The sequence below is a fragment of the Drosophila obscura genome, unplaced genomic scaffold, assembly GCF_018151105.1.
Source record: "Drosophila obscura isolate BZ-5 IFL unplaced genomic scaffold, ASM1815110v1 contig_151, whole genome shotgun sequence".
NCBI classification, from domain to species: domain Eukaryota; kingdom Metazoa; phylum Arthropoda; class Insecta; order Diptera; family Drosophilidae; genus Drosophila; species Drosophila obscura.
This window is the reverse complement of record NW_024542737.1, coordinates 715,176-737,575: the sequence shown is the minus strand read 5'-3', so window position 1 is coordinate 737,575 and position 22,400 is coordinate 715,176. Positions and strand designations below refer to the sequence as shown.

Here is a 22,400-nt window from a genome sequence, read left to right as displayed (position 1 = left end):
GGAGAAATTTTCCAATCTATTTTCTGATTAGCATGCCACACGCACCTTCCTATCGAAGCTGACATTTCGAGCAAAGTCTTATCCGCACATTAAACGAGAGAATCGCGTGATAATAAATTAATTAAGGTAATCAATCGTCATGTTTAAAGCACCAAAACCATTTGTTTATTTGTCCAAAACCATAAAAAGAATTAAAGCCAAAGATTAATATTTTGAATGCTTTGGTTAACTATGCTGCTACAGAGATTTCCAGACGCGGGCAGTTGGGTATACCACACTCGAGGTCGGGACACGTATCCTGGTGTCCGCAGCTCTCAGTGTTACAGAACATGCAGCCGTTCGGGGACAGCGGAACATTTGTCGACAGATCAACCATTTGCCAAACCTTCTTCAAGTCCGTAACGAGGGCGTTCATCATTTCGAAAGTATGAAAAGGAGTCGGAGCTAGTCGAAGTTTCTCCTGGCCGCGGGCAACCGTTGGATAGTTGATGGATTGTAGATAGTGTCCGAATTGTTCGATTAGCATGTTTGAGATTTGGGTGCACTTCAACGGGTCCCCAAGTTTAATTGGGATGATGTGGCTGGGAGTGTCCTCTACTGGAAAACCTAAAACCAGAAAGCATACAAAACAGACAATTAGATCAGATCCGAAGCATTTAGATATATTCAAATTGTTGCAATGTCTCTTCTATTTACAGCACGAAACATTTAAAAATAGATTATTCAGAAAATAACCTTCACGTTACATAAAGCGTAAAACTACACGTACCTTCTCTTTTGAGCAAGTTCTTTAGGTAAGAAACGTTTCGTTGGTGCAAGCTACGAAGATGACGCCCTTCATCCGAGGCCAGAACGTTGACAGCTTCCAGAGCGCCACAAAGCACCGTGGGTGGCAGCGACGTTGTGAAAATAAATCCAGCTGCATATGAGCGAATCATATCGACAAGCTTATCGGACCCTGCTATGTACCCCCCAATGTTACCAAAGGCCTTCCCCAAGGTTCCAGATATGATGTCCATTTTGTGCAGCACTTCCTCGCGTTCACCAACCCCAGCCCCATGGTCCCCATACAGTCCCACCGCATGGACCTCGTCAATGAACGTAATGGCACCGTATTCGTGGGCAACATCGAGCAGCTCTTCAAGTGGGCATATCGCCCCTGTCATGGAATGTACGGTCTCAAATGCTACTATCTTGGGAGTGCTTTTGTCCAGTTGTTTTAAAAGAATGCGCAGATGGTCAACATCGTTATGCCTGAATATATGCTTTGGGACTCCGCTGTTCCGTATTCCCTGAATCATTGAGGCGTGATTCCCAGCGTCCGAAAAGATGTGACATCCTGGCAGCAGCTTGGCGAGCGTGAACAGCGTTGAATCGTTGGCCACAAAGCACGAAGTGAACAGCAAGGCTGCTTCCTTTTGATGAAGATCCGCCAGCTTCTCCTCGAGTCGCTCATGATGCAAGGAGTTTCCCGAAATGTTCCGAGTTCCTCCTGCGCCAGAGCCGTGCATATTCAGAGCATCCTGCACCGCCCTTTTCACACTAGGATGTGCAGACATGCCCAAATAGTCGTTGGAGCACCACACGGTAATTGGTCGCTCCGTCCGTTCTGAATATTCGAGTGCGTGGGGAAACAGCCCGTCGCCAGCTAGTCGGTTCACCTTCTTGAACACGCGATAGGAGTGGTCTCGTTTCTTCTTCATAATCTGGTCGTTGAAGAACTTTTCGTAGGGAAAGGTTTCCCTGGCCCTCTCATTCTCATGGCTCCCCTTTGCATCGCTCCCAAAGCTACTCCCGGTTGAGTATTCACGTTTGGACAACGGCCTTGTAACAGTTGCAGCATATGGCAATGAGGCGACGAGAGAAAGTTTTTTCTCACTCCCACTCCCACTACTCAACGTCTTGCCCACTACGGGGCAGTACATTCCATATGACTGACACAAAACCTCCGCATAATTGCGGACGAAGTTGGCAGTAAAGCGGTTTAAAAACGGACACTGCATGACGACGCACTTCTCCGAACCTACTTTATTGAACTTTGAGAGTAAAGTGAAATTAATTCAATTTCAATTATGCAAGAACGACCACAGTGTCGAAACTACACCTGAACACCTGAGGAATCGAAGTCTGTATCGATAGTATCGATGTTTTTATTCGATTTATACCTTGTTGTTGAACTAGTCTAGGTGTAAAATGGTGGAAGAAACTGGTTATATATCGATAATCGATGTTTGTGCTGTATTAAATTTGAAATTTGTTTGAATTTGATTTCTTTAACGTTAACTTAAAAGTTTGCATTTACTTTATTGCTTTAAGAACATTTCACTAATTCAATTTCACAAAAGTTTCATCATCGACAATCGCAAAGTTGTCCCCACGGAAATGCAGCAAGTTGTCGTTGAAGCATTTGCTGCTCTCATTGTGTAATTTTGTCATGACAGGCTTGATATTCTTCACTCCAGCGGTTTCTGCCAAGTCTGTGAAATAGTGAATCTAAAAGCAGAGGAAATGAAGTAAATTTTAATTAAAGACATTCAAGATGTTAATTTTTACCTGTTTTGGTCCCAGCATGTGTGCATGTCGTTTTCTGTAGCCGTCTTCCCAAAGCTTGGACATTGCCGTTTGTGTTTCCTTTAGCATTTCGTCTCTGGATGGTAATTGATTCGATCCGTTATAGTAGCTCAAAATAAATCTGGCTTGGATGTCCATCATTTGTGCGGCACAAACGTAAAATGGCAACCCAATTAAGGCCATGGTTGGGTTTCTTATATTAATGCAGTGCTTATAGAGGTCTTTAACATAATTCTCCTCAACATATATGCCAGAATCGGCTGTCAGAAAGGGAAAAGCAAATTTATATCCAGTGCAAAAGAAGATGGTATCAAATTCTTCGTAAGAGCCGTCCATAAAAAAGGCTCCCTTCTCGTCGAGCTCTCTCACATCCTGTTTCTGATGAACATTATCATAGAATTTTGTGTGTTCAATGTCATTTAAATGGTGACTTAGTGTGACTCTCGTAGCAGATCTCGATATTATATTGGATAGATCCATGCCACTTGGGCCAGCTCCGATAACTAGCACAGTTTTATCTATAGGTATATGGGTTACTTTGATTTTATTTAGAAGGTAGCTGAAGGTAACTTGCCTTTGAAGACACCACTAGTTCTGTAGTCGTGACTATGCAAATAGTCCCCCTGAAAACGACTCATATTCGGAACCCGAATATAGTTTGGCGTATGGTAATGACCGTTGGCCACCATGATCTTATCGAAATATTGGAATTCTATTTGGTTAGTAAGCAGATCTTTGACAAGAACCTAAGAGAAAATGGTTTATATGAATAGTTTGAGTAAATTTCTTTATATAAAGCTTACCTGCCACTTTTTATTCTTCTGGAGAACTCGAATAACATAGCTATTAAATTTGATATACTGTTTCAGCTTGAAATGATCCGCATACTGATTCAAAAAATCGCAAATTTCATCTGATCGTATATAGGAAACGTCGTTTTTTGCAATTTCAAAGTCCGGAAAGCCCATAACTTCTTTGGGCAAATTAGTTCTGTACAGTCAGATAGAAATATTGTATATTTTAATCACAAGAAATCGATGTAAATGATACGAGTACTTACCGCAAATTCTCGTACATACTAGAATGAACATCAATACCATTTTTTACACCTGTTTCCTGGTTGTACACCCACGTTCCTCCGATACGGTCAGAGAGTTCAAAAACCGTTATTTGGAACCCATGCTCAATGCCATGTCGGGCACAGCAAAGTCCCGCCGTACCAGCACCAATTATACATAAACTCATCATGGTATTACAAATAGCTCCGATTAATTGTTTCTATGGGCGATACGCTGATCTTGCTCTGCTCTCTACCGTCTGATTGATTTTACGAAACTGAATTCGAATCAAGAATCAAGAGCTTTATGGCTTCCCTTATTCGGTATACCCTTAAGAAGAGGGTGGGTTATATTTTTATCTCATCAATCTTGACACAATAGCAAATCTATACTATAAATTTGTAAAAAAATATCTGTGTGTAAGCGGCTATCTCCGCAACGCGTGCACCAAATTGCATGCTATTTTTTAAAATGATAGCCAGAGAATGTGGCATGGTTTGCACAAGCAAATTTAAGAATTAAAAATTAATCAAAAAATCTTAAATTTGGTCCAAAATTGTATGTTTGAACGCCTATTTCATTTAATTTCTCCGCAACGCGTGCATTAAATTGCATTATTTTAAATGATATCCAGAGTATGTGTCATTGTTTCTATACCAAAGTTTTTACTTTTCTATAAAGAGGTTCCTCAAAAATAAAAAGTTAATCACTAAAAATTCCCAAATTTGGTCTAAAAATGCGTGTCATTCTGTAGAATGATAGTATGATAGTAAATTGTTTTTATACCTTTTTGTATGAAAAATTGTTTTCTGAAAAAATTGCAATTTGTGTATGTATATTTGTTGCTCGAAGCGCCCGGGTCTGCTAGCTATGACATAAAATATGTTCTATATATGGATGTATGTACATACATATATGTTTGTACGTGAAGTATGTCATACATCTTTCAAATGTTGAAACATTTTTCGGTTTTTGAAAAGATGGAAAAACGAGCGTTGCACTTTCAATATATTTTCGAAGTGTATCTGCTGTTCGGGATACGACAAACCAACGCTTTTATTTATTTTACTGATTGCTAATAATTTACTGATAACATTATGAGCATTCAACAATCTTTGCTACTTACTGAGGCCAATAAATATATATGTACAAATGGGTTCATGTTTATACCCGTAAAATATGCACAAGGGTAAGTACATATATTGTACTCGTGTAAATGCTCGTTAGTCTATAAAGACTATAGTAGACCACAACCTCGACATGAAATATAGTCTTGGCATGTTCAACCAATTCCCAAATATCGTTATGTATACTGTATGTATTCTCTTTGACTGTATTACCATATCAATGATTATTCTTTTAGACAATTCATCTAAAAAATGCATATTTAACTTTGCTAACCCACCTCTTACTCGTACATATGTACATATGTTTGAAGGTATGTCACTTGTCCCACACTTGAACATAAATGTGGGAAAAGTAACACGGCTTCCACTGCAGCGCACCGCACTGTTGCAACTTCAGTTAAGAGTTACCTGTTGAGAACGTCAAACATGGGACTAGCGGCTTGTATTTGTACAAAAATTCTGCAACTTGCAAGTGTCGTTACAAATTCACATGGAACATGACCTACATACATATAATCGTACATACGTGTTTCAATTGTTTTATTTTCTAATAAACTGGATGAGAGATCTGAAGAGATTATTATCTAATAACACACAATACAAAACAGAAATGTTCTAGCAAATCAATTTGCCTCATGTACCATGTGTGTGTTAATTGTTTACAGATATCTACAGTCGCTGCCTTAATTGTGAAAAGATTGTCCGACAAACATTCAGAGAGAGTCTATGTCAGCAACCAGAAGCAATCAAGGGAATGGAGGCTTCTGAACAGCATTTCAGGGACAAAGGAAGGCGACGATTTCAGTACGCTAACCTTCGTTGGATTCACATTCATTTCTTCGGTTTTGCTTCTTACAAGGTAATTGTAGTTGCATGCCATCTCAGCTCTCAACTGCACCATTGTTTTTCTCTCAGCTCTCGTGACAGGTCTAATCAACCTTTTCTTCTAGGATAATTCAACGAAATTCAAATTATGATACTTGCGAAATAATTCTCTTATGTTTTGGATGTCTGTTCTTCACAATCGAGGGTAATTATATATGAACCCATTTCCTTCAGATACCAATAAATAAAACGGATTTTGATTGTAGGATTGCTCATACTTTTCACTGTGGAACAGTTGCCTGAGGAGATTTTAACTTTTGCCTTCCTTCTGGGAGCACTTTCTTTTTTTTGTGCGGCCTTGTTCGCTGTGGATCTGATGCTGTTCAAGAACCTGCTGAAGTCCAAGAACGCCTCTGCCCAAACGGATCAGCAATTGAAGGAATCTGCAACTGTGACAATGAAAGTGTTTAATGTTTCTAATGCAGACAAAACCAGTTGTTGCAAGAGCTCTAATCTTCCTCAGTTGAATGTGAGAAATGAACAAAGTGTTTTACGCACCGATCTGTAAGGGAAATGTAACCCATTTACGGTGAACAAACTGGCCGATCTGTGCAAAAATTAAATTCACCTTTTTACATACATACATATACGCATCTGTCATTACTTTTATTGCCTTAATTTTTCAAATGTTGTGAAACAAAATATGCATTTTAAGATCGTGCTGTTTGAAGTAACTAATTTGAATTTGAATGATTAATAAAAGTTTGACATCAATAAACGCTAAAAGCATTTCCAACAAATACACAAAATTGTATGATTTTCAAATACCTAACAGTGTACACTATAATATAATGAATTTAATAAGCTGCTCTGGCTCAGAACAGTAAAAATGATACTCTCGTCCTTCTAGCGTCTCCCTTGGCTCTGCGAGCCATCCCGTAATGTCACATGCTCCCCTCGCTGCTACTGGTCGTTCCTTTGGAGTCACACATTCCACCGGCCATATTCTCGCCGCCCACAGCCCCGGATGTGAGTCCACCAGTTATTCCAGTTAAATTTAGTTTGTACTGCGAAAGAAAGAGTGAAAGTATTTAGATATCATATTAGATTTGAAAATTTAAAATTATTCTATTGCTAGCTGCTTTACTAAAAAATGTGTTAAACTTGGCGATACGTCAGTTCAATATTGTTTTCGAACGTACCGGTGGAGTCTTTACCATCCATTAGCTATTTAATCGTGTTGTGTTGATACGATATTGAAACACTTAAATATAATGCATCCTTCGGATTCAAATACAAACTGACCTGCAAATCAATCTATCTAGCTTTGGATATTTCGTACTGATAGATGTCTTTGAACTAAATTGTTTAGCATTCCTATTTTACAGGCAAAAACTTTGATTTATATCGGAAAACATTTCAATAGGAATTTGAAAACAAGCACCATACACTCTTAATTAACCGTAGGAAACATAATAGTAAAATCATACCTGTAATGTGTATACTGGTATCGTATCTTAGTTAAACATAACCCTAATATTTTTAGATTTAAAAATTCGTTTAGAGAGTGTTCAGCTCAACAGAAAATAGTTTTGTGGGCTTGGGGATTTTCCTAGTTTAAGTTACCTTATTTGCGCACTCAAAGCACTTCGATACTACTTTATTAATAACGTTCATAAGGTTCTTCGTTTCTCTGATGACATGATCGACTTTAACAAAGGTGGCTGCTTTTCCAACAGTGTGATCTTTGACTGTAAATTGCAGAGCTTGGACAAAAGTCGGCACTCTATCTAAAATGTTAAGAAGATCCTTTTTATTGTCACTAGCGGGAACCTAAAAGTTGAAAAAAAACGTGAGTATAAATGTTTTCCCAACGTTCTTGAGCACAAGGAGTTTGTACCTGGTATGAAAAGTGACGTAGGACTTTATAAAGTCGATTGGCTTCTTCAGCAAAATATTCGGCTTGAGTAAACAAATCCTGAGTTGTTCTTAAAGAACCATTTCCTTTCGTAAATTGATACATGAGGAAAGCCATAGCTGACATGTTCTTGGCTCTCTTTAATATGTCGTTGTCGTCTGACAAGTCTTCACTCCATTTTGATTGATATGTGCTTAGATCTCCATTATTTTTGCCTTCGAGGCCCGAAAACTCGACCATTTCTCCATCATCTGATGCAGGTACACCGGATTTTGATAGTTTATCTGTTCCTTCACATTTCTGTGGAATGAAAAGGGAAGGAAAAGAGGTACATATGTAAACACATATGTGTATGTATAAGGAAAAGATCCACAAATACTCGTACCTCAGTTTCAGTTTCTCTTTCACTCTTTGTTGGATTAATTGATACAAGAATCTTCTTTGCGATCATTGAGATCTCATTGGTCAGCCACTTCCACATGTCTGAGAATGATTCAAAATTTTCATTTGCCGCACTGCTGTTTGAATATTTCCAAAGAATTTTGGCGGCAATAAACACCTGCGGCCCATAGATCCGTAAATTGATAGCCAAGCATTTGGCCTGAACCTGCAGTCTTTCTGTAGGTGCTATATGCTGCAACAGCTTGCAAATATCGAATATATGATCGCAGCAGTCGTGGAATTTTGTAGAACGTTGGTTTAGATTATCGATGTCATAGGCCGTGGCCAGCACATGGAAAGATTTGACCAGCTTCGAGCAGATCTTGAGTGATTCATTGAAGTCCCCAATCTGGCTGGAGACAGACATAACGAGCTGCTTGCACAGCTCCTCCAAGCTCCTCAGCATGCCTAGCTCCGGCTCCCGACCTTTCACCTGAACTCCAACATTTTCGTGCTGGTCTTTCATTATGGTGTTGACATACATGTCAAACTCCAGCTTGCAGTTATCGCAGTAGGTTAAAATGTTCTTTCGATGATTGTGACTTATATACGGGGAGTCTGTGAAGTCATGGGCTTTCTCGAACAACTTCTCAAACGCCAGGGTAAGCTCTTCGCGCAAGTCCATGCTTTCTGAATTTAAATGCTTTCTAAAGTTAGTGTTATTGATCATTCGACCAGAACCACCACCGCCAACACCGGATGGGGCTACGTTCTTTTCCGACTTCCAAAGATCATCGTCAAGGAAATTAAAGTATGAATCGGAATTATTATTTCCCTCAGTGTTGCTGTCATAGTAGCTCATTTGGAATTTGTATCTTTTTATCAGGTTTACAATGCGCTTTATTGTCGTGTATATGCTCTCATTCTCGTAATGTGGGTTGCTGGCTTGCTTGTCGTAGGGCATATGTTTCGCCGAATCGAAGATGCTGTCCTTGACCACAAAGTGTATCAGGTCCATGGCTCTTCGTATCTGGCAGAACACGGTATCCCGGTTCTCCTTTACTATAACACAGTCACTGTGTATTAGGCTATTTTTCGATGAAGTTAGTAAAATTGCGATGGACTTTTCCAGAATTTGACGGGCAGAAAACATTTGAGCTCGCCGCCGCTCCTCTTTAAACGAGTTGCGATGGTGGCCCGTGAGGTAGGCTAATTCGATCATTTCTGTGCCAAAGACAGAAAAAGCACGCACAAATTCGGTGAAGTTCATCACAGACTCGAGCTTCTCCAGGCTCTCCGAGGCTCGTTTCTTAGCAGTTAATAATTTTTTCACAACTATAATGTCCACGAGAAGCAGTATTCGTGTAACCGAGGAAAGCAGAGACCTGGCAGCCAAGATTATTGCACCATAGTCCTTCAACGGCTCAATATTATGCCGAAGCTCCATACCACTCAACGGGGATATTTCACACAGCCGTTCAATGGATTTTCCTGTGGAAGAAAATCAATTGTGTAAACTGTACTTTAATACACCCATATCAGTCACAGGCAATACATTAGCCATTTTTTATGCGTTCCATTTTAATAGGCTTATAAAGGTAATTGACGTTAACGTACCTGCGTCTCTTGCTTCCTTGGCAGCCTCGTACATGTCCCCCTTTATATCGATGTTCTCCTCTGCAATTATTTCTCCTATTGTTATAAATCGTTCGACAGCTATGTTTAGCAGGTGTCCTATGTTGCCAAAAGTGGACATGATTTGCTCGTTATCAATATCACGAACCCGAAAGCGTTGATTCTAAAACAAAAGCCGTTTGTAATTTTTCAATTTCCCCACTCTGGACTGTTAGCAAATAAACTTAACTACAAATTTGCATGCCGGTTTGAAACTTACGTTTACTGTTGGTTGAGTCATTCCGTACATTTTGGATACGTCACTTCTCAATAAAAGAATTTACAACTTCCTTAATATGCACAAATTGTATTTTATTCATGTAACCTTTTTATTTACTCCATATTGATTTTTCTCATACATAGGTTTGCAGAGTTCAATAGGCGTTGCATTAAAACTTAATCAAGTGTTTTGGCACCTGTTAATACCGTTACGTTACTGTGTAAAGTAAGAGAATTTACAGTTAAGCTCGAAGAAAAGTCAATAATTTATATCAAGCTAACGAAAGCTTAATTTAGTGTGATAGATATATTTAGCTTTCTGTAAACAACGTGTTTACTATATGTGTATATATACTTATACACTTTCAGGGGATTGGTCATACACATATCGATTACATATATATCGATATACGACCATATGATTGAAACTTGGTTACGTTACCTAAACACGAGCACGACTAAACTAAAAAATATTTAAAACCTGTCAAAGAAGGCCATTTCAACATATTGAGCAACCAGATGAAGAATTTGAACGTGCAATTACCGGCAGAGTGACGCTTAATAGGAGGACAGGAAATATATAAATTGTTACGTGAAATACATTCGTTATCAGAGTGCGGTGGTATTGACCAATGGTCGAATTCGTCAAAATGATGCGAAATTTTGGAATTTTATCAATGAGAAAGAGTAGCTGGATAAGTTTGCTAGGCTCCAAGGAACGGGCGTGTGCTTCTACCATGCGACTATACTCCCCATGCACAGGATCATATAACTACAATTGGTCAAAGTGTGAGCGGAGTAACAACATTCAACCAAAACGTAGTCTTCACGAAAATAGTAATGCACAGACATCCGCCAAAGAAAATGAAAGTGTCCGAAAGTCTGCACCTGAAGATTTGGAGCGGGCTTACGCGGTACTGCGAGCCACGCTTCCCAAGCTGTTTGTGGAACCGCTGGACTATTCAATATACAGCCCAAACCTCATATTTGAGAACAACATCACCGGCAAGCACACCGTCGGCTTATACCACTTTGTTAAGCAAATTGCCATTCTTCGAACAGTGGGGCACTTAAAGTACGCCTACGTAAAGTTTGAGGTTCTTAAAATTACAAAGCATCCCGACGACCAGACTGTGCGCATAAGGTGGCGCGTTAGGGGAATATCCGGCCTTAAGGTGATGTTCCAGTTCTGGAAGTACAAGGTGTGGCAGTTGAAGGAAGTGCTGCAGGATCAGGAAGCATGGTACGACGGGTTCTCCATCTGCTACTTGGGAGATAGTGGTCTAATTGAAAAGCACGTCGTTGACAAAGTCATGCCGGACGAAAGTCGAGAGTCAGTTAAAAATACCTCTGAAACAACCCTCCCAACCGAGTCCTTGGCAGCGACAGCAACACAGAAACTAAGCTGTCAATGAAACTGTAGCTAGATTTAAATGTTACTTATTTATTGCATTACTTTACATAATAAACAGCAACTGTGAAGATGTTTAGTAACTGCATTTGATTTTTTTTTTTGTACAAAATCATTCCCATATTGGTTCTCAGGTTCTCATCCATCATTGCTTGAATGCGTATACGGAACCCTTTTTTATGTACTTGTATGGACGCAATCGGGATCGTTTTGCGAATGCACTTATATAGGGCTTTTCCTTGTTGTACTCTATGGTAGTCTGCATAGAGCCCTCTGTCTCCAGAAAGATGTCAAAACTATAAATGGTTCGGAAAAGCTGAGCGTAGAGAAAACGATCATTCGCTTCCAGCTGTTTGGGCTGCAAGGAGTTTGTCCAGTATTCCATCATCTAGAAATAGATAAGCAATAATATATAACCTTGTGACGCATATAACTTTTAAGGCGCTAACCTTGATAGCTGGATTATTCTGCGATGTGTGGCGACCGTTCCAATGTACACTCAATATCCAGAGGGGCATTTCCAATGGATAATTACTGGGTATGCGTATGAAACACTCCATTTTGGCAGAGCCTCGAACAATCACGGCGCGATACGAATTATATGTTATGCCCTTATTGTCCGGAGAAATATTGAGTACGTCCGAATTTTGGGCTAGAAATTCCTCGAGAGTGATCGCCGTCCACTGCACCAGGCTGCACGACAAGGCCGCAGGATAGACATTTTCTTTTAGTGTGTACAAATCGATATCCTTGTTAGTCAGACCACGTATTTGCAGACTCAGTTTTAGCCAGGCGTTCCAACGGCGTGTAATGCGAGCTATGATCTCCCGCATGCTTTTATTCAAGTTCAGCTCATGCTTATACAACATCGAGCTGTTGACTGTTGGTATAGAGCACATACTCTGTAACCAACAATATGCTTTACCAAAGTCCTTAGACTCCAGATATCGTATACATTCCTCGGGTGTCAGATCCTTATTCTGTAACTGAAGTAAAATATTTAGATACGAGTATAATAACTTATTGCTTTGCCCTACATCGTATTGGATACCGGGGATAGGTATTTCATTGCCCAAATCGTTTACAAACAAATGCCGAAGGAGATGCTGAACGAAATTAGGATCACTAAAAGTGTGAAAATATTAAAAATAGTAACTACTGAATTAAGTGGGTAGTTTTAACTCACCCTTGATGGTTCGTGTTATTGGCAATGCTCAATTGGGGCCAGACTGTGGCACATTTAATTTGTTCGAAATAGCGAATGAGCAACAACAGTTGAATCGAGCCAGTGGCACCAAGCTAAAAATCATTTAAGCGTAAAGGTATTTCAATATATAGCCGAATTTCTTGGTTTAATCTTACCGTCACACGAATGTGCAGAGGATGAGGACTTAAGGCTTTGTCCAACGGATTTTCCACAGATTTTCGCGACAGATCGATGTCCTTTTCAGAATAGTCCCGCCTTGCTGTTGGATTTTGCTTCAGGTTTGTCAACTCCTGCATTTGAGCTTCGCTTTCATATCCTACCACTTCAGCATTGAACGATGGCTCCTCGCTGGCCCGTTGAAGGCTTTGCAGGTTGATGAATAATATATAAAGCGGCTTGGGCAGATATTTGACCACAGCGCTTAGCTTCCATTCCACATCAAGAGACAGCTGCAGTGCGTCATGCAGGGGCTTTGTAGCACTCTTCAGAGTGCGTAGAGCTGGGGCGAATGAAACGTACCTATGATTCTGGTTAAGATTCTCTTGCAGCAGCTCCTGTTTGGCGTTCAACAAAGAGCTATACTGTTTATCTAGGTCTTTCCTTAAACGCAGCTCACACTCTAAGCGCTGCAGATGCCTATGGTGCTTAGATTCTGGCTCCGCTTTACTGTCTTCAGTGCTCGGCAGCTTGATAGAATACTCATTATCTGGGAGCAGGGCCAATTCGGAGTCACGGCTCTTGAATTTCTCGCAACGCACGATGTCCTTTTTCAAGTGGCTCACTTCGTACAGAAGATTTTGCAATTGCAAGCGACTTATGTCCACTTTACATTTCTCCAAATGTAAGTTATCCCGTCCAGACTTTATTTTATGTTTAACTTCCCGATTGGCATGCTTTAATGCAACAAATTTTAATGCCGCCGCAGTGCGCAATGTCTCCGAGTTGTGACCCTGCATCAAAAATAATGTATTACCAGTGTCTCTGCAGCTATTAAACACTTACGCTCTTTTTGGCCTTCAATATTTCCCCGATGATATCTTCCAATTGCTGAAACTGCGTATTTAAAATAGCCTCCATCTCACTAGAAACAAATCAAATTTGATTCGAAAGCCGCAAAACAACAATTTTTTAATGCTGCTTAGAGGTGTCAAACCATCGAGGGCACTATCGATAGTATCGATATTTTGCTGCTAGCCTCTACTATCGATGGTTTTGAGACTATCATGATAGTATCGAGCTACAGTCGTTGCGCTTTTAATATGTTTGGATTGTCTGCTATAAGATATGAAGACAAATTTGTAAACAGATCGACAGGTGGCATCTAATTTTTACAATGAACAAGATCCTAAAAGGTTTCAATGGATTTTTAATAATTATTAGAGCTATCACGATAGTATCGATTGTTTTTTCAAAACATTCAACGTTGATATTTCTCGATTTTGATATTCCGTTTAATATTACTAGCTAGCTGGGACTCTCAGCCCTAAACAAATAATTTTATCCAATTCCTCAATCAATTTTGTTTAGGATTGGCCAGTTTTTAGAAGTACTTTTTATTGGATTATTTACATATTAAGGTTCAAACAAAAGCGGCCAAAGCATAAAACGTAAATGTTGACTAAATGTGACGTCAGTGTTGCTGGTCAACCAAGATTCTTCTATGAGTATGGGCTTTGGTATACCTTATTTCCTTTAATTGATGTTAAATTTGTTGTATCAGGCTGATTTGAAACATTAATATTGCATTTTCGTAAGATTGAGTTATTTTTTACCTATCTATGCATATGTTTTGTGTTTTATATATACATTTATCCCGGTTCTGATACCTATTATTGGTACCCATGAGCTACAAAATTTCGTTGATGTCTTTTAATAAGAGACTGAGTAGTTTCTGCATTAATTGGAGCATGAAATTACAAACAGTATCTCAAATCCATAATATCTATTTTCCCAAGGTATTCAGACTTGTTGCTCATTCCGTGCCAAAGTTGCACAACAATGCTGCTACTTCATTTCCCCATGTTGCTGAAATTTTTCCCATACAAATCAATTGTATCATACGGGAACGCGTATGGAATGACGCAACAATGAATCTTCATTCCATATGCGTTTCCGTTAAGAACATGTTTCTCACACCACGAAAATGAGGGGAAAGTCACCACAAAAACGCTCTCTTCACCACTGAAAAGAGAGCAAATTTTAAAAACCCACCACGAATTGAGAGCGAATTTTGAAAAACCACCACGATTTGGGAGCGAATAATATCGATATTTTTGTGCGCTAAATGAGATTGGCGGTCATTTTCAAATGTACATATATGGAAAAATAAATATTTCACTTGATTTGTTTTGTCGAGTGGGACTGGAACCTCAGAAACCGAGAAAAAAATAACTTAGCCCCGCTCTATTTGATCAGGTTAGTAACCAGTAAATATCAACTACAAAAAAATTAATAATTAATAATTATTTGAGCTCGATACTATCACGATAGTAACGTGTACACGAACAATCTTTAGCTTGAAGAGTAGTGGAATTCCTATCAGAAATATCTAGATTTTGTTTTGCAGCCCTTGGAACAAAAGAACTTGGTTCTTTATTCCCAAGTTCCTCATCCCATCCCTCACATAAAGCGACTTTGTAAATATTAAAAAAAAACAATTAGAATTGCTTAAATAATATTGTTTAAAAATTAAGAAAACGGAACAAAATGCTACGTATGCTGCAGAAAAGAACTAGTATGATAAAGCTCATGGTTCCCAGACCCCGGCTACAGCAAACTATTGCGCAAACCACAATAAAGGTGAGTTAAATGGTTTTTCCGTACATGGATTATTCCTTCCATTGAAAACCAATATCTTGTAGGAAATACCAACTATTAAACATGCTAGTATTTCAAAAAGCGAGAAAACAGTAGGAAGATGGTTTCTGGGTGTCAGCGGAATGGTTTTTGTTGCGGTTGGCCTTGGTAAAGACTCTTGACTAATTTGCCGGCTAAGTACTAAGCATTAAAACACTTCCTTTCTTTCCATGCAGGTGGGGTAACGAGATTAACAGAGTCTGGCCTTTCTATGGTTACTTGGAAGCTGACTGGGGAACGCATGCCAAGAACTCAAGAAGAATGGGTCCAAGAATTCACCAAGTATCAACAATATCCGGAATATAAACTGCAAGTATTAAATGCAGTCACCTATTACATAAAGTGTTAATGCTTCAATTATTTCTCTTTAGGAAAAATGCACGCATGACTGTTGACGAGTTCAAATTTATATATCTCATGGAGTACATACACAGAATGTGGGGTCGTGCCATTGGTGGATTCTTCCTTGTCCCAGCAGCGTATTTCTGGAAGAAAGGGTATTTCTGTCCAAAAACAAAAAAGAGTGTCCTACTGCTGGGGACTCTGATAGGTCTCCAAGGGCTAATGGGATGGTACATGGTTAAGTCCGGATTGGAGAACAGATTCGAAGACCAGAATGATGTGCCGCGCGTCTCTCAATACAGATTGGCCTCCCATCTAGCGGCAGCATTTGTTTTGTATGCTCTTTCCCTATCACAAGCAATGACGAAGCTATTCCCCTCGGAGCCATTCGTGGTGAAGGCAAAGAAAGCATTCAATATCAAAGGACTGTCACACATGACAAAAGGAATGGTGTTTCTAACTGCCATCTCTGGAGCTTTTGTAGCCGGACTTGACGCCGGATTAGTTTACAACTCATTCCCGAAAATGGGAGACAGCTGGATCCCTGACGATATGTGGCAGTTTAAGCCCATTCAAAGGAACATCACTGAAAACCCAACGACGGTTCAGTTTAACCACCGCATCCTGGGCATTACCACAGTTTCCTTAGCTACAGCTTTATGGCTAGTCACGAGGCGAATGCAGTTGCCCAAGCGAACGAATTGGGCAATCAACGCTGTGTTCGCCATGGCGTGGACCCAGGCTACGCTAGGGGTTACGACACTCCTAAACTACGTGCCAGTACCCTTAGCGACGGCTCATCAGTCTGGATCGCTGGTCCTTCTTAGCTTTGCGCTTTGGTTATCGCACGAGATTCGGTTCCTAAAGTATTTGCCCAAATAAAACTGGAATGAAATGAACTAAGGTAGCATTTGTTAAATGTGTAAGTCGATTTGTTGTCAGTCAGTTGCACTCTAATAAAGTTTTATTAAATGGTGGGCTGAAGCACTAACCATACAGTATATAGATGTGCCAGTTAATACACTCCAAAATATATGATTGATCGCACAGAGTAATTTTTAGCTGCCGAAAGCGACTTTGCTTGAGATTTCAGTTTACGTAAATGTGTCTGTGCCATGTATTCTCACATACTGTGCTGTATTTGTGGTAAAAGTGGATGTGTGTAACGCAGATAAGGAAACGTTTCCGACCCCATAAAGTATATATATATTCAGGATCAGCATCAATAGCCGAGTCGATATAGCCATGTCTGTCTGTCTGTCCATCTTCACGAGCGCCTAGATCTCAAAGCTAGAGCAACCAAATTTAGTTTCCAGACTCATGTGATGTCACACTGCACAAGTGTATTTAAATTTCGCCCCGCCTCCTTTCGACACAACAAAGGAAGAAAATCAGTGGCAGCGACAATTTTAAGGATACCAAAGAAGTAAAAGCGTAGTATCGAGAATCGAGAATGACCATATCTACCAGATTGCCGAATCTGAATCAGATCGGATCATAATTATAGCCAGAATGAAGAAATTCATTTTCAGTTACTTCCCCCGCCGCCTTCAGCAAGAGACCCGCTACTCATTCTATTTCTCGCTCGCACACTCTGCCTCGTTATGCTCGCAAGCTCATAACGGAGGAGATGTAGAATCTAAATGGTACATCTATAATCAACATGTTAGATGTAGAATATTCATAGAATATGTAGATGTAGATAACAGATGTAGTAAGAAAATTTGAAATGTAAAATTTTTTTTTTTAATTCTACTTATTCTACGGGTATAAGTAGAGTCGCGTCCCCAGAAGCGATTCACACGTTCCTTTTCGTTATATTACGAAACAATTGGTCATCCATCCGTGAGCGCTTGGACTGTGCATATTAATCTCAGTATTATATACGGACATGAAAAATACGGAAATGGAAGAAATTATGAAAAGCGAGCATTAAAGAATTACAGGAAAAGCTTGTGGCGGCCTCCTCTGATATGCATACTCGCATAATGGTACTGCCAGTTGGAATGCGGGGGCCATACATCTATCTGCATTATTCGGTTGTTTTGGTATTTCAATGGGTTTTGCTTTGGCCATATCGTCGTTGTTAATGGGCTGTCTTTATACGTGCATGCGCTGCCGACTTTATAGCTATCAAAACGTGAGTCGTGTGCATATGAATAATAATATTCAAATGATGACTTTCCAAAGTCTTCGCTGCTTTTTTTAATTTCTGTTTTTCTCTTGTTTCTCTTTCTATTTCGATGCTCTCTCTTTTCGATCTACGTTTTCTCATTTTCTGCCTCCACTTTCCACCTCTCCAATGGCAGAAAACGGTTAAATTCAAATCTGAGATACCAGGCGAACAGAAATCAGCAGAAGGTCGCTGCTTTTTTATACCCGTACTCCAAAAAGAGTTAAGGGGTATATTAGATTTGTGGTAAAAGTGGATGTGTGTAACGCAGAGAAGGAAAATTTTCCGACCCCATAAAGTATATATATTCTTGATCAGCATCAATAGCCGAGTCGAAAGAGCCATGTCTGCTGTCCGTCTGTCCGTCTTGTTTGACGCCTGGATCTAGAGACTATAAAAGCTAGAGGAACCAAATTTTGTTTCCAGACTCATGTGATATCACACTGCTACAAGTGTATTTCAAAATTTCGCCAGCCCCCTTCCCCTCCCACAAAGGACGAAAATCTGTGGCAGGCACATTTTTAAAGATACGATAAACTAAAAACGCAGTATCGTAGAGAATGGCCATATCTACCAGATTGCCGAATCTGAATCAGATCGGATCATAATTATAGCCAGAATGAAGAAATTAATTTTCAGTTACTTCCCGCCCCACTCTCCGCCGCTCCAAGGACAACGCAAATCATTTTCCTTCGATCGCAAGCGCAGTGCCCAGCGGTGTTTCTAAATGTTTTCCATTCATGTTAGTGTGTGCATTGTAGGGTTTAGTAACAAATGTAGCAAAAAAATGTAAAATGGTTTAAAAATTCATAATCTGACTGAGTACGGGTATGTAGGCCAGAAATCAGCAGAAGGTCGCTGCTTTTTTTAATTTCTTTTTTCCTTGTTTCTCTTTGTATTTCGTTGCTCTCTTTTTTCGATCTCTTTTCTCATTTTCTGCCTCCACTTTCCACCTCTCCAATGGAGAAAACGGTAAATCAAATTACCAGGCGAACAGATAGCAGAAGGTGTGTTTTTTAATTTCTCTTTTTTTCTTGTTTCTCTTTTTTTCGATGCTCTCTCTTTTCTCATTTTTTTCTGCCTCCACTTTCCACCTCTCCAATGGCAGAAAACGGGTAAATTCAAATCTGAGATACCAGGCGAACAGAAATCAGCAGAAGGTCGCTGCTTTTTTTAATATCTCTTTTTTTTTCTTGTTTCTCTTTGTATTTCGTTGCTCTCTCTTTTCGATCTACTTTTTCTCATTTTCTGCCTCCACTTTCCACCTCTCCAATGGCAGAAAACGGTTAAATTCAAATCTGAGATACCAGGCGAACAGAAATCAGCAGAAGGTCGCTGCTTTTTTTAATTTCTGTTTTTTTCTTGTTTCTCTTTGTATTTCGTTGCTCTCTCTTTTCGATCTACTTTTTCTCATTTTCTGCCTCCACTTTCCACCTCTCCAATGGCAGAAAACGGTTAAATTCAAATCTGAGATACCAGGCGAACAGAAATCAGCAGAAGGTCGCTGCTGTTTTTAATTTCTGATTTTTTTCTTGTTTCCCTTTGTATTTCGTTGCTCTCTTTTTTCGATCTACGATTTCTCATTTTCTGCCTCCACTTTCCACCTCTCCAATGGCAGAAAACGGTTAAATTCAAATCTAAGATACCAGGCGAACAGAAATCAGCAGAAGGTCGCTGGTTTTTTTTAATTTCTCTTTTTTTCTTGTTTCTCTTTGTATTTCGTTGCTCTCTCTTTTCGATCTACTTTTTTCCATTTTCTGCCTCCACTTTCCACCGCTCCAATGGCAGAAAACGGTTAAATTCAAATCTGAGATACCAGGCGAACAGAAATCAGCAGAAGGTCGCTGCTTTTTTTAATTTCTCTTTTTTTCTTGTTTCTCTTTGTATTTCGTTGCTCTCTCTTTTCGATCTACTTTTTCTCATTTTCTGCCTCCACTTTCCACCTCTCCAATGGCAGAAAACGGATAAATTCAAATCTGAGATACCAGGCGAACAGAAATCAGCAGAAGGTCGCTGCTTTTTTTAATTCTCTTTTTTTCTTGTTTCTCTTTGTATTTCGTTGCTCTCTTTCTTCGATCTACTTTTTTCCCATTTTCTGCCTCCACTTTCCACCTCTCCAATGGCAGAAAACGGATAAATTCAAATCTGAGATACCAGGCGAACAGAAATCAGCAGAAGGTCGCTGCTTTTTTTAATTCTCTTTTTATTTCGTTGCTCTCTTTTTTCGATCTACGTTTTCTCATTTTCTGCCACCACTTTCCACCTCTCCAATGGCAGAAAACGGTTAAATTCAAATCTGAGATACCAGGCGAACAGAAATGCAGAAGGTCGTGCTTTTTTTATTTCTCTTTTTTCTTGTTTCTCTTTGTATTTCGTTGCTCTCTCTTCGATCTTCCTTTTCTCTTTTCTGCACACCGGCTATTGGCTCTCTTTCGATCTACTTTTCTCATTTTCTGCCTCCTTTCCACCCCTGGCAGAAAACGTAAATTCAAATCTAGCCAGGAACAGCAAAAGGTCGCTGCTTTTTTTTTTTTTCTTGTTTCTCTTTTTTTGTTTCTCTTTGTATTTCGTTGCCCATAAAAGCGAAAAAGGCGCCCTGTTCTCGTTGTCTCGTTTGCTTATTCTCCTTTCGGTGAAGTGGGGCGGCAACGAAATACAAACAGAAACAAGCGAAGAAATAAGAGAAGGTCGCTCGTTTTTTAATTTCTCTTTTCCTTGTTTCTTTCGCCTTTCGATTTCGTTTTCTGCCTCCACTTTCCATTTAACCCTTTTCTGCCAATGGCAGAAAATGGAAACGTAGATCAAAAAAGAGATTTAGCAAAAGGCGTCGCTTTTTTTTTTCCTGTTTCTCTGTTGTTTTCTTGGATTTCGGGGGCTTCTGCTGATTTCTGTTCGCCTGCCTCTCCGATTTGAATTTAGAGAAACGAAATGGGGCAGAAAATGAGAAAACAGACGAAAACAGAAATCAAAAAAAGGGCGTTTTTAAATTGCCGCCTTCTGCTGATTTCTGTTCGCCTGGTTCTCAGATTTGAATTTAACCGTTTTCTGCCATTGGGGGGAAAGGGAGACGAAAAAGGAACGAAAAAAGAGAAACAAGAAAAAAAGAGAAATTAAAAAAAGCAGCGACCTTCTGCTGATTTCTGTTCGCCTGGTTTCTCAGTTTCTTAACCGTTTTCTGCCATTGGGGGGGAAAGTGGAGGCAGAAAATGAGAAAATAGATGCAACGAAATACAAAGAGAAACAAGAAAAAAAGAAATTAAAAAAAGAGCGACCTTCTGCTGATTTCGTTCGCCTGGTATCTCAGATTTGAATTTAACCGTTTTCTCCATTGGGGGTGGAAAGGGGGCAGAAAATGGAAAAAGTCGAAAAAGGAACGAAATACAAAAGAAACAAGAAAAAAAGAAATTAAAAAAAGCAGCGACCTTCTGCTGATTTCTGTTCTGGGTATCTTCGATTTTGAATTTAACCGTTTTCTGCCATTGGAGGGTGGAAAGTGGGCAGAAAATGAGGAAAAAAGTAGATGGAAAAAAGAGAGCAACGAAATAGAAAGAGAAACAAGAAAAAAAGAAAAATTAAAAAAAGCAGCGACCTTCTGCTGATTTCTGTTCGCCTGGTATCTCAGATTTGAATTTAACCGTTTTCGCCATTGGAGGGTGGAAAGTGGAGGCAGAAAATGAGAAAAGTAGATCGAAAAGAAAGGCAACGAATAAAAGAGAAACAAGAAAAAAAGAGAAATTAAAAAAAGCAGCGACCTTCTGCTGATTTCGCGCCTGGTATCTCAGATTTGAATTTAACCGTTTTCTGCCATTGGAGGGTGGAAAGTGGAGGCAGAAAATGAGAAAAGTAGATGAAAAAGCGAGAGAAACAAGAAAAAAGGAAATTAAAAAAAGCAGCGACCTTCTGCTGATTTCTGTTCGCCTGGTATCTCAGTTTGAATTTAACCGTTTTCTGCCATTGGAGGGTGGAAAGTGGAGGCAGAAAATGGGAAAAGTGCGGCGAAATACAAAGGAAACAAGAAAAAAAAGAAATTAAAAAAAGCAGCGACCTTCTGCTGATTTCTGTTCGCCTGTACTCAGATTTGAATTTAACCGTTTCTGCCATTGGAGGGTGGAAAGTGGAGGCAGAAATGGAGGGAAAAGAAGAGCAACGAAATAAAAGAAACAAGAAAAAAAGAGAAATTAAAAAAAGCAGCGACCTTCTGCTGATTTCTGTTCGCCTGGTATCTCAGATTTGAATTTAACCGTTTTCTGCCATTGGAGGGTGGAAAGTGGAGGCAGAAAATGAGAAAAAGTAGATCGAAAAAAGAGAGCAACGAAATACAAAGAGAAACAAGAAAAAAAAGAAATTAAAAAAAGCAGCGACCTTCTGCTGATTTCTGTTCGCCTGGTATCTCAGTTTGAATTTAACCGTTTTCTGCCATTGGAGGGTGGAAAGTGGAGGCAGAATGAGAAAAAGGCGGAGGGGGGAAAATGGAAAACGTAGATCGAAAAGAGAGGAACGAAATACAAAGAGAAACAAGAAAAAAGAAATTAAAAAAAGCAGCGACCTTCTGCTGATTTCTGTTCGCCTGGTATCTCAGATTTGAATTTAACCGTTTTCTGCCATTGGAGAGGTGGAAAGTGGAGGCAGAAAATGAGG

General features: G+C 39.6%; 7 protein-coding genes across 8 annotated transcripts; 3 read left to right on the top strand and 4 right to left on the bottom strand.

Annotated features, from left to right (window-relative positions):
* Positions 1 to 142: 142 nt before the first annotated feature.
* On the bottom strand, positions 143 to 2,103 carry LOC111075122 (5-aminolevulinate synthase, erythroid-specific, mitochondrial). Its single transcript, XM_022368232.2, has 2 exons — positions 770 to 2,103; positions 143 to 606 (listed from the first exon to the last, which is right to left on the bottom strand). The coding sequence occupies exons 1-2, from the start codon at positions 2,001 to 2,003 to the stop codon at positions 230 to 232; spliced, it is 1,611 nt and encodes a 536-aa protein (XP_022223924.1). The 5' UTR covers positions 2,004 to 2,103; the 3' UTR covers positions 143 to 229.
* A 184-nt stretch (positions 2,104 to 2,287) lies between these two features.
* On the bottom strand, positions 2,288 to 3,912 carry LOC111075123 (senecionine N-oxygenase). Its single transcript, XM_022368233.2, has 5 exons — positions 3,632 to 3,912; positions 3,375 to 3,561; positions 3,146 to 3,317; positions 2,554 to 3,089; positions 2,288 to 2,493 (listed from the first exon to the last, which is right to left on the bottom strand). Exons 1-5 carry the CDS (start codon positions 3,817 to 3,819, stop codon positions 2,326 to 2,328), a joined length of 1,251 nt encoding a protein of 416 aa, XP_022223925.2. The 5' UTR covers positions 3,820 to 3,912; the 3' UTR covers positions 2,288 to 2,325.
* Positions 3,913 to 4,587: 675 nt separating this feature from the next.
* LOC111075130 lies at positions 4,588 to 6,376 on the top strand. Of its 2 annotated transcripts, none has more exons than XM_022368243.2 (4): positions 4,588 to 4,818; positions 5,422 to 5,615; positions 5,707 to 5,786; positions 5,848 to 6,375. In XM_022368243.2, the coding sequence occupies exons 1-4, from the start codon at positions 4,774 to 4,776 to the stop codon at positions 6,147 to 6,149; spliced, it is 621 nt and encodes a 206-aa protein (XP_022223935.2). In that variant the 5' UTR covers positions 4,588 to 4,773; the 3' UTR covers positions 6,150 to 6,375. The 2 variants fall into 2 exon arrangements, with proteins under 2 accessions (XP_022223935.2, XP_022223938.2); XM_022368246.2 differs by lacking the exon at positions 4,588 to 4,818 and adding an exon at positions 5,110 to 5,224 and having other exon boundaries at positions 5,848 to 6,376.
* LOC111080684 (alpha-catulin) lies at positions 6,219 to 10,112 on the bottom strand. The gene is made up of 6 exons (XM_022376439.2): positions 9,775 to 10,112; positions 9,498 to 9,678; positions 7,885 to 9,371; positions 7,482 to 7,799; positions 7,208 to 7,414; positions 6,219 to 6,648 (listed from the first exon to the last, which is right to left on the bottom strand). The coding sequence occupies exons 1-6, from the start codon at positions 9,802 to 9,804 to the stop codon at positions 6,526 to 6,528; spliced, it is 2,346 nt and encodes a 781-aa protein (XP_022232131.2). The 5' UTR covers positions 9,805 to 10,112; the 3' UTR covers positions 6,219 to 6,525.
* Positions 10,113 to 10,183: 71 nt separating this feature from the next.
* Positions 10,184 to 11,267, top strand: LOC111075128 (uncharacterized protein C6orf136 homolog). Its single transcript, XM_022376443.2, has one exon. The coding sequence runs from the start codon at positions 10,406 to 10,408 to the stop codon at positions 11,186 to 11,188; it is 783 nt and encodes a 260-aa protein (XP_022232135.1). The 5' UTR covers positions 10,184 to 10,405; the 3' UTR covers positions 11,189 to 11,267.
* On the bottom strand, positions 11,202 to 13,546 carry LOC111075121 (THO complex subunit 5). Its single transcript, XM_022368231.2, has 6 exons — positions 13,394 to 13,546; positions 12,547 to 13,341; positions 12,371 to 12,483; positions 12,222 to 12,309; positions 11,634 to 12,170; positions 11,202 to 11,572 (listed from the first exon to the last, which is right to left on the bottom strand). The coding sequence occupies exons 1-6, from the start codon at positions 13,466 to 13,468 to the stop codon at positions 11,330 to 11,332; spliced, it is 1,851 nt and encodes a 616-aa protein (XP_022223923.2). The 5' UTR covers positions 13,469 to 13,546; the 3' UTR covers positions 11,202 to 11,329.
* Positions 13,547 to 15,005: 1,459 nt separating this feature from the next.
* LOC111080690 (cytochrome c oxidase assembly protein COX15 homolog) lies at positions 15,006 to 16,591 on the top strand. Its single transcript, XM_022376451.2, has 4 exons — positions 15,006 to 15,190; positions 15,253 to 15,355; positions 15,424 to 15,556; positions 15,619 to 16,591. Exons 1-4 carry the CDS (start codon positions 15,098 to 15,100, stop codon positions 16,469 to 16,471), a joined length of 1,182 nt encoding a protein of 393 aa, XP_022232143.2. The 5' UTR covers positions 15,006 to 15,097; the 3' UTR covers positions 16,472 to 16,591.
* Positions 16,592 to 22,400: the final 5,809 nt, after the last annotated feature.